The sequence below is a fragment of the Corvus moneduloides genome, chromosome 11 (genome assembly GCF_009650955.1).
Source record: "Corvus moneduloides isolate bCorMon1 chromosome 11, bCorMon1.pri, whole genome shotgun sequence".
In the NCBI taxonomy this organism is placed as follows: Eukaryota; Metazoa; Chordata; class Aves; order Passeriformes; family Corvidae; genus Corvus; species Corvus moneduloides.
Genome location: NC_045486.1, coordinates 20,933,622 through 20,943,987, shown reverse-complemented (window position 1 = coordinate 20,943,987; position 10,366 = coordinate 20,933,622). Strand labels below are relative to the sequence as shown.

Here is a 10,366-nt window from a genome sequence, read left to right as displayed (position 1 = left end):
ATACCCTGTAATGGTAGGTAAGGATTAGTTACTACAGACCACTCAAAAGACATCGTGGTTGAAAGGATAATTTAAAGCCTACAGCATTTTAAAAAATTATTAAAAAGCCCAAGAAACTTTGCCAAACAAGACAAACTACCTCCTGTAATCTGCACAGGAATGTTATTTTATGTATGCTTCAAATGCATCTAGGTCACAACTTCTTTAGGAATGAACAGAGCAAGAGAAAGTCATTGATTAGTTCAGTAAATTATTTTCTCAGGAAGGTTTGCTATTTTCCAGTCTTCCTGAACCCCAAGACGATAATTTGGTCATCCTTGACCTATCCCATACCCGTGTGCTGTGTTAAACTGATGAGGTTGAATTATACTGATCATCACTAGCTTCAGCATCAGAAATAAATTTTAAAAATCTCAAAAATAAAGCATAAAAGTCTCCTTTATGTGCCAGATCACCACAGTGGGGAATATGGACTGAAACTCTGAAGCAAATTTAAAATTACCTCCCAGTTATTTCACTGTTCAAAGGGTAGATTTGCTCTTTGGAAAGGAAGTTTAGTTTCAGGATGAGGCTCCTGAGACATTTTGTGCCCATTTCTGCTCAAGGACAATTGAACCAACGTGACCAGTTGTACGGAGGGCAACAAAAAAAGCCACAACCCCCACCTGCCTTCTGTGTCCTCTTCAGGCCTCTCACCTGCAGGATTCTGGAGGATGTTTGGGATTGCCCTGGCCCTCAGGAGCCCCAGTGATGGCCCAGGACATCACTGTCCTGCGGTAAATGCGGAGCAGAAAGGAGCCCTTCCCTCAGGGATCTGCACAGGCAGAACAGGGGCTCTGGTGCCCGGCTCTGGGTCACTTCTGCTGCTCTGCAACTGCTCCGTGTGCACAGAGAGAGAACCGGGCACATCCTCATCCTTGCAGGGCTGATCAAACTGCTGTCACCCGCTGTCCACAGCCCCGATGTTCGGGGCAGGGCCGTGTTTGGGGAGCAGGACCATCCCACCTGGCCCAGACCGCTGCCAGGTCACCTCTGGGGCAAGGCAGAAGCCGTGGATGTGTTTGCTGGAGGAGCCTGTGCTGTGCGGGCAGGGCAGCGCTCCCAAATTCCCAAACCCTCTGGTCGTTGCACGCCTGACCCTGTTGCCCCCTGCATGTGGCACTGGAGGAGAGCACCAGCAGCGTGTTCCTTGCTGGTACCGGGGGTGATGGACAGCTGCAGACTGGAACACGGCCTTTCTGCTGCCTCTTAACGGCCCTTTCCTCTGCTGGGAGGTTTCCCCGCCCGAAGAGGATCTCCTTAAGCCTTGAATTTATTCTCATCGATACCTGCTGCCCTCTACGCACACCTATCGGCTCTGGCCCATCCCCTTGTCCCTGGAGCTGGGCGTGCTCCAGGGCTGGGAGCCTTTATTGCGCTGGAGGCTGCAAAAGCCGTGGGGCAGCTGCTCCCACCGCCCCAAATGCCCCGTGGGTGCTGAGGGCTGCCCCGCTCCCCCGCTGCCCCGCTGCCGTTCCCCCTCTCCCCCGCTCCCGCTCCCCCGTTCCCCCGTTCCCGCTCCCGTTCCCCCGTTCCCGCTCCCGTTCCCGTTTCCCCGCTCCCGTTCCTCCGCTCCCGCTCCCGTTCCCCCGTTCCCGCTCTCGTTCCCGTTTCCCCACTCCCGTTCCCCCGTTCCCGTTTCCCCTCTCCCGTTCCCCCGCTGCCCCGCTCCCGTTCCCGTTTCCCCGCTCCCGTTCCTCCGTTTCCCCGCTCCCGTTCCCGTTTCCCCGCTCCCGTTCCTCCGCTCCCGCTCCCGTTCCCCCGTTCCCGCTCTCGTTCCCGTTTCCCCACTCCCGTTCCCCCGTTCCCGCTCCCGTTCCCGTTTCCCCGCTCCCGTTCCTCCGCTCCCGCTCCCGTTCCCCCGTTCCCGCTCTCGTTCCCGTTTCCCCACTCCCGTTCCCCCGTTCCCGCTCCCGTTCCCGTTTCCCCTCTCCCGTTCCCCCGCTGCCCCGCTCCCGTTCCCGTTTCCCCGCTCCCGTTCCCCCGCTGCCCCGCTCCCGTTCCTCCGCTCCCGCTCCCGTTCCCGTTTCCCCGCTCCCGTTCCTCCGCTCCCGCTCCCGTTCCCCCGTTCCCGCTCTCGTTCCCGTTTCCCCGCTCCCGTTCCCCCGTTCCCGCTCCCGTTCCCGTTTCCCCGCTCCCGTTCCCCCGCTGCCCCGCTCCCGTTCCCGTTTCCCCGCTCCCGTTCCCCCGTTTCCCCGCTCCCGTTCCCGTTTCCCCGCTCCCGTTCCTCCGCTCCCGCTCCCCCGCTCCGCTGCCCGCGGCTGCAGTTCCGGCCGTGCCCGCCAGGTGCCGCTCTGACAAAAAGGTTGCGGCGGGCGCTGCCCGGGGGCTCGGGGCTCCCCCGCACCCCGGCCCGGCCCCGCACACCGGCCCGGCCCCGCACCCCGGCCCCGAGCCCCTGGACCGCGACCCCGAGCCCCCGGACCCCGGCCCCGAGCCCCCGCACCCCGGCCCCGAGCCCCCGGACCGCGACCCCGAGCCCCCGCACCCCTGCGCCCCGCGCCCCACGCCCCGCGCTCCCCGAGCCCTGCACCGCGCACCCCCCGCGCCCCGCAGTCCTGCGCTCCCACCCCCCGCACTCCCGCAGCCCCTGCACCCCGCATTTCGCTCCGGGCTCCCCCCCGGCCGGGGCCGGGCTGCCCGCTGGCTCCGGGGGCCGTGGGAAGCACGGCCCGGCCGCATGGAGGGGCTGCGGGGCGCCGCGGTGAGGTGAATCATCCGCCGCACCGGGGAACGCGGAGCGATGGAGAGGCGGACTGGGACACCCCTTCCCTGCCCCGGGAACTCGGCAGGGACGGACCTGGCCGCCCACCCCCCAGGACCGGCTGCGCCCCGCTTGGACCCCCCCGGGGTGGTTCGGGAGAGCGGGGGGTCCGTGCGGACGCAGCCGCTGCCCCGCGAGAGGGGGTCCAGCCCGGCTTCTCGGGGGGCTCTGGCCCGGCTCCTCGGGGGGACCCTGAGGGATCCTGTCGTCGTGTTTTTGTTTTCAGAAAAACATTATCAGTAGAACAATTCCCGCACCACACCCCTGTTATCATTTAGGTAACCTCCCTGTTTGAAATATTTTAAGTGGATAATAAAATAGTCACCATATCCGTGTAAATTCCCGCAACGAGGAGCCGGGATCCTCCTCCCGGCCGGGCCGGCCCCCCCCGCCCCGCGGCAGGCCGGCGGCTCCGCGGAGAGCCCCGGCGGCCGCAGTCCCCGGGCCGCCCCCGCCGTGGGCTCGGACCACAGACACGGACGTGAGCCCACTGCCACGGGGGCCGGCGGGACCGAGCCCTGCCCTGTCACTGGAAGGATCGGTCACAAAACCGGCGGGGAGGCCACAGCGGGCACACGGGGCTCCCTCTTGCCTCCCCCCGCACCTGCCGGTGCCGCCTCGCCCCCCGGTGCGGACGGGGCGGTGCTCCGGGGATGCTGCGGCCGCCCGGAGCTCACCTCGGCGCGGGGACCGGGCGGCTGCGGGACAGCCTGCGACACGCGAGAGGCCGACCGGGGGGAGGAGCGTCGGGACAAACGCATAAAACCGGCCCCAGGTGCTCGGCGGCCCCGGCGAGCGGGCGGCGAGCGCGGAGTCAAAGCTGCGGCCCCGCTGCCGGCGCGGAGCAGCGCGGGGTGCGGGCCGAGCCGAGCCGGGCGCGGCGGCTCCAATGCCGCCCGGCGGGCCGGGGCCAGCCCCGGGGGCGTCCCCCGGTGACACCCCCCGGAGCCCCCGCCGCGTTCCCCCGGGCCGTGCCCGCAGGAGGAGGATCGCGCTGAGCCTGCCTGCAGGCAGGTGATCCGTCTGCCGTTCCTGGTTCCCCTCCTGCCCACCTCCCCGCCTTGCTCCTTGCTTCCCCCCCCGCTGGACAACTCCCTCCTTTGGAGAGCACGCCCAAGTAGCTGAAAAAAGAGAGAAAGAGAGAAAGAAAAAAAAGAGGGGGGGGGGGTGTGAAGAAGAGTGAGAGACAATTCACACTGAAGGTGGGGACGCGGCCGGCGCTCGCAGGACCCCTCAGCCCATCCAGCGCCCGCAGCCCCGCGCTGCCCGGACAGCGCCCGCGGCCGGAGCGGGGCCGGCGGCGCGGGCGGAGCGCAGCCCCGGCGGGGCCATGGTGAGAGGCGGCTGGGGCTCGGTGCGGAGCCGCGGGCGCTGCGGGGCGCGGCGGGGGCTGCCCCGCTCGGCCGGGCGGCCGTGACCGCGGCGGCGCCGCCAGGGACGGACCGGCCCCAGCCCCGAGCGCGCCGGGCATCGTTTCGCGTGTTGGTCTGAGCCACGGCAAGCAAGGAATATGAACAGGAAAACAAGGCGCTGGATCTTCCACATCTTCCTGAGCCTGGGGATTGTGTATATCAAGATCGGGTAAGTAACTTTTTTTCCCTTTCTTTTATAACAATCGCGCTCTCTCTCGCGCTCAGCCCAACCTGCCCAGACCTGTTACTATTTAACTCGGGAAGTCTCAAAAAAAAAAAAAAAAAAAAAAAAGGGAAAAAAAAAAAGAGAGAGAAAAAGAAGCGATGATGGTGGAGATCACGATTATTTCTCAAAAGACAGGTAAAACTCCTGCACCTCGGAGCGACCCTCCAGCGGGGCGAGTTGGAGGCCCCGGCGATGTGCAGGGCTGCGAGGGGCTGGGCGGCGGTCCCGGCCGGGAAGGGACACCCGGGGGCATCCCCGGGCAGCCGGTCCTTCCCCAGCGCGGCCGGCGGGCCCGGGGCGGGGTGCCCCGGCTCTCTGCCGGGTACCTGCCCGCGCCTCCCGCGGGGGCATCCCTCGGCGGCTGCCGCCCGGGGAGACAACGCGGCCCGTCCCGAGAGGGGCGCAGGGAGGGCGGCGGAGCTCCGGTCCCGCAGCATCCCCGGCCAGGTGCGCTGGGTGCGGGAGGAGGCGGCGCGGCCCCGGGGCAGGGAGCGTGGGTTTTCTCCCTTCCTTCCCTCCCTCTCTCCCTCTCTCCTCTAACTGTTCGACAAGTTTGGGAAAACCCTCCCAGCCCGCTGCCTGTGCGTGGCCCGGGCAGGCAACGCCGCCGCACGCGCTTTAATTCACGAAGGAGGAAGTTTGGTCCTGTTTTGGCAGGAGCCCACGCGCTGCTTATCTCTGCCTCGGCCTGGAGAGAGGGAGAGGGAGAGGGAAGCGACAGGGGGAAAGGCGGCTGTTTTCCGGGGGCACCTGCCAGCGCCGGGCCCCGCAGCACGGGAGGGCAGCGGGTGCCGCTCTGCCTCCCAGACGAGCCTCCCTCAGCCACCGCCGGTGTCTTGTCGTTGCAGGGGTTTCTCCTCTGTGGTGGCCCTGGGAGCCAGCATCATCTGTAACAAGATCCCGGGGCTCGCCCCCCGGCAGCGGGCGATCTGCCAGAGCAGGCCCGACGCGATCATTGTCATCGGGGAAGGGTCCCAGATGGGCATCAACGAGTGCCAGTTCCAGTTCCGCAACGGGCGCTGGAACTGCTCGGCCCTGGGCGAGAGGACGGTCTTCGGCAAGGAGCTCAAAGTGGGTACGTGGCTCCGGGCTCTGCTGCCCGGCTCCGCCCGCAGGGCACCCGCGGGGGCACACGGGGGTGGCACGGGCACGGCTGCCGGGCTGCGGAGGAGCAGCTCCCGGCTCGTTCCAGCCAGGGCAGGACGGTCGCTGTGAGTGTGCGCACCTGGACACTGCTGCTGTCACTGCCAACCTGCTCCCTCCTGGCAGGGCACCTGCCTGTGCTCCCTTCCATGTGTGTCAGCTCCACCGCAGTATTTCACTGCCCTGCTCTCAGAAATCCTCTCCAAAGCGCTTCCCGTTTGTGTGCACAGGACAGCAGCCTTATCCATGTACTCAGGGATGAAAAAAGGGGTTTGGCTCTTGTTGAAGGCAGCAGTCAGAGCCAGAACGCTGAGCAGAGCTGGAATTGCACTTGTGGGGTGCAGGCATCTCCACAGGGATACTGGCCTGATGTTTGTACCTGATGGGACTCAGGCACAGCAATTGGTCTCGCTGTGAGAGATTCCCACCACACAAAATTGTTCTCCTACAGCAGCTGTATCCAGTGCCCTCTCTGCCACGAGAGAGAGTGGGTGTGTTCTGCTGTGAGATGTCAGGGCATTTACAAATGCTGTTCCAATCAACTGACAGAAGATCCCACTGCCATTTTCCATGTTTTCACTCATTGCAGCATTAAGAATAGCAAATGTAAATACCTGAAGAAATGGGGCTGAAGTTAAAACTCTCATACTCCCAATTCTGCAATACGCAGTAGTGAAGTTTACTCGCTGTTCTTTTGATTCCACAGCACTTAAAATGCAGAGACCAAGGAATGAGTTTTCCAAATACAGGCTGGTCTTTTTTAGAGCCACCATAGAAAGCTAATCACTCACAGCACCACATTCCAGAAGTGGAAGCTGGGATCTGTGATTTCCAGTCTCTTCCCCACGTAAAATGAAGTTGCAAAAAACCAGAAACCTCATCAAGCAATGCTTAGCATGGTAGAAAACAGGGATGTTTCTTGGGGACAGCAGGCAGCACAGAGAACAGGAGCTGGAAGAGCCCTGAGCAGCTGTGGGGGAACCCTGTGGACGGGCTGGCCCCAGGCACTGCTCAGTGCCATGGCAGGATATGGCCCCAGTACCTCATTCCTGGCATTCCCGTGAAAACGCGGAGGTGCAGCCTTGCCACTCCGCTCCAGAACTCCTGAGAACACTCAGCGTGTATTTTAGCCCATCAGTGCACACTGATACGTGTTTTCCAAAACTTAGATATTTAAGGAAAGAACAGAAGGAGAGCATGTCAACACCTTTGATAATCAGAGGGGTTCAAGTAAAGAAGGTAAAAAACCCCCTGCACAACACTGTGAGACATCTGAAAATGGAGCATTTATTCAGATTAGCTCATTGTTCCTGTTCCTTGGGCTGAGCTCTTCCTGTCAGAGATGCAAGCGCTTGCCACTTATGTCGGTGAAGAGTCCATTTGGATGGCTGACAGTTTTGGGCTCATTTAGTCTGAGAGTAACATTTCCTTAAACAGAAAATGTGAGAAGGATTTTTTTCTTCTCCCAGAAATTAGAAAATTGCGGAGTTGTTGTGGTCTGTTGCGTAAACATGCTCTCAGTTCCTTCCCTCCCTCCGAAAATCGAATTATTTAGCTAGAGGGTTATATTTAGGTCCTTTTAAAGAAAGTCGATATTAAAGGAAGTAGACTTTGATCTGTCTTTGAGGTGATAACTCTTAATATGTTCTATCTATCCATTACGAGGCTAAGATGGATAGGGCAAATTCTTCGTTGGTTTCAGGGCACAGTCAAGAGTTGAATGGCATCCAAATTACAAAACCCCATAGAACTCATTTAAAGAATAACAAAACCTTCAAATTTAAACAGGCTATATATGTAAATTTTAAAGTAAACTCTGATAAAAATCACAGAGGGTTGAAATCCAATGGTGAATTTTTCTTTTGCACAGACATTCCTGCGGTCTCAGGGATAAAACTACTCAGGCTCTCAAACAGCGCGAGATATTTTAATGTAACTGTTCCTGCTCAGGTGGTCTCCTTGTTCTTCTGCCTCTTCCCTATCAGCAGCTACAGAAATCCTGAATGTCTGATCCAGCTCATCTTTCTATGGCTATAAGGAAAAGACATCTCTTGCTCTTTCCCAAGGATCTCTGTGAGGGTGTGCTCCAGGTTACCATCCAGAGAAATAATATTTGCTTTGGTTAGAAAGGGTACAGCCTATGTGCCATAAAGCCATAAGTCAAATCTGGTGCCCACAAACGGGAGATCAGGCCTGAGGGCCTTACCCTAGATAGGAAAGAGAGAGATGTGTGACATGAAGGACCATATGTCCCTATAGGAAGCGTTTCAAGGGACAGAGCGCCAGAACAATCCAGGTTACCATTAAGTGAAGGTAATGCACCTTTGTTGCTTTTTTAATTAGACTTTGACATGGTGTGTTACAAAATACTATTCCAGCAGCCCCAGTACTCCAGTCCCTTTCCTGGCATTTAACAACTGATTGCATCCTTCAGGTGATTGTATCCTGAAGTTATTACTGGGGAGTGCGAGGGCACCTTTGTCTTGCCACTTGCAATAAAGTCAGTGAGCCACACATGAGCTCATCCCTCGGTCTCCAGCGAGGCTTCGCTCTGCCTCTGGAGTGGCACCGATGGGCTGCTCTGTGATTAGGAGATGACTTCAGAGTGACAGTGATGTGGCTGTCCTGGCCAGTGATGTGGCTGTCCTGGCCACAGCCCTGCCGGGCGTGTGCAGCCAGCAGAGGCTCACAGCAATCTGGGAGGATGTGCCTGAGTAACTCTGATGGAAATAGGGTTTGTGTGTGTCAGTCCATGCCAGTAAGTTCCCTTAGATACCAGAAATTCTTGTGATCTATTTCCCAACCCACAGCTCTGATGGCCAAATCTCTTCAAATCCAGTTTCTTGCCTTTTACCCTTGCTGGGTAATCTATTTTATGACTGTTATGCAAATATACTGTAATTATTTAAATTCTCTTGTTGCCGCTCAGGGTGATTCTCCTCCCGGCCCTGCTGTTGTGTAGCTGAGGGATCATGGCCCTCTCTTCCGTGTTTCTCTTTTCTTGTCTTTAAAATGGCAGCAGGGATATTAACCTTATTGAAACACTTGGAATCCTCTAGAAGGCAAGCATCAAACAGTATTTCCCTGTTGTAACCTGTAGCGTGTATTTTTTAGAATCCCCATATAATCCATCTTCAGTGAAGTGGTCGTTTACGTGTAGAGTTTATTTGCAGAGCTACAGTAAGCAACCGTTTCAATTCATCCTAGAGCATATTTGTGGTCACAGGCTTGAGTTTCCCACTGGTCACAGCGAACTGCAGCCAGTGCCCAGCACACACTTTCCATTTCCTGGGTCGTTTTACCTGGCTTGTCCTTCCAAAGAGAGATCCTCCCCTCCTGTCACCCTGTGGATGTCTCACCGTGCCAGCTGGTGACAGCAGTGCCGAGAGCACGAAGAGAAATCACGAAGTGCCATCGGATTGCTCCGGTCAGGGCAGGGAGCTGTGGAGGCGCAGTCCAGATCGACACAAGGATGTTTTTTCTAGACAATTCCACAGACACCTTATTAATAATGTAAAGTCGCAGAGAGAATTTTTAAAATAACCATGGAGATGATGCAACACTGCAATTATGGACACACTTAAAAACAAATATATTTGCTATGGTGGTCAGCAGTTCTGTTCCTGAGGACGGCCACAGTCAAAACCAAAGTTTTTAAAGCAGGATAGGCCAAAAGCCTCCTGCCTGTCTGTCTTCAGGTGAAATGTGCTTCAAGCCTAAGGATCTGAGCAGCCAGAAATGCCTTTGATAGGGTCTGAAAATCAGATTTGGGCTCTGCTGGATCGCAGGAAGAGCAGGAGCTGTGGCAAAGGCTTTTCATCAGGTGCCTCAGCGGCCCCTTGTGCAGGGTGCAGCCCTGAGCAGGTGGTCAGCAGTGACTGCTGTTATCTCAAAGGACTGTCCTGGGACGTGCCTACATTTCATGGGATCCAGAGGACAGCACCACATGGGCATCGTAGGGGAGAATAAAACCCCATCTCCTTTTGCCCCAAGTGAGCAGCACTGTCGCTGCTAAAGGAGACAGGGAAATGTTACAAACGCTTTGGCTGCACTCCTGCAGAGGGACACAGCAGAGTGGAGACTCTCCTCAGGACAGATCTGGGAGAAGAGAGGCACAGGAGCCCTGCAGAGGCTGCAAGGACCCTGCGTGGGGGAGGATGGAGGGAGTCCCGAGGTGTGAGTGGTGCTCTGCAAAGAACATTACAGCAAAACTGGTTTCAGCCTGGGCTTCATCCTGGCCTTACTAAAATGCAGCAATTCTTTGCTCTTTTCTACCCTGGAAAATGCTTCAGTATAATCACACTGGTACCTCCACCCACCTGCCATTACTCTTGGGAATAAGGAAAGCTGAAATCAAAACAAGAATCCCCACGGACCAGCTGGTCCCAAAGCTGGTGAGCACAGCAGGCTGGCTCAGCACCTCTGTACACTGTGCCCGATGCCTTTGGCCCAGGGATCACCCCAGGTGTGCCCTGATGCACAATTAAACCAGGAGGGTCTGTTGGCTTTCCTTTCTTCACTGCACTATTGGCTCCACACTGGACTGAATTCTGCAGTGATTTCTTTTCCAGATATTAAAATCAACTTTTCTTCTATAGCTTCAAACAACGCAAGGGAAGAGGGACATTCCCACTCCTGCCTATTGAAACAAATGGCAAATGCCCTACAAGCCAAACCTTCACTAACTTCTTCAGTAGCTGTCAGGAATAGCTCTCCTGCTGGTATGGAAAAGAGAAGAAGATCTAGGAAAATTTCCTCTCTGGTGGGGTAGATTTAACAGAA

The 10,366-nt window shown here is 57.6% G+C and overlaps 1 protein-coding gene across 1 annotated transcript in view; it reads left to right on the top strand.

Moving 5' to 3' along the window:
* The first annotated feature begins 3,696 nt into the window (after positions 1 to 3,696).
* WNT7A (Wnt family member 7A) overlaps positions 3,697 to 10,366 on the top strand; it is a 36,544-nt gene continuing 29,874 nt past the window's right edge. The window contains exons 1-2 of the mRNA XM_032120936.1: positions 3,697 to 4,384; positions 5,290 to 5,516. Of these exons, the coding sequence (XP_031976827.1) occupies positions 4,314 to 4,384; positions 5,290 to 5,516 (298 nt within the window). The 5' untranslated portion in view covers positions 3,697 to 4,313. The remainder of the gene's footprint in view (positions 4,385 to 5,289; positions 5,517 to 10,366) is intronic.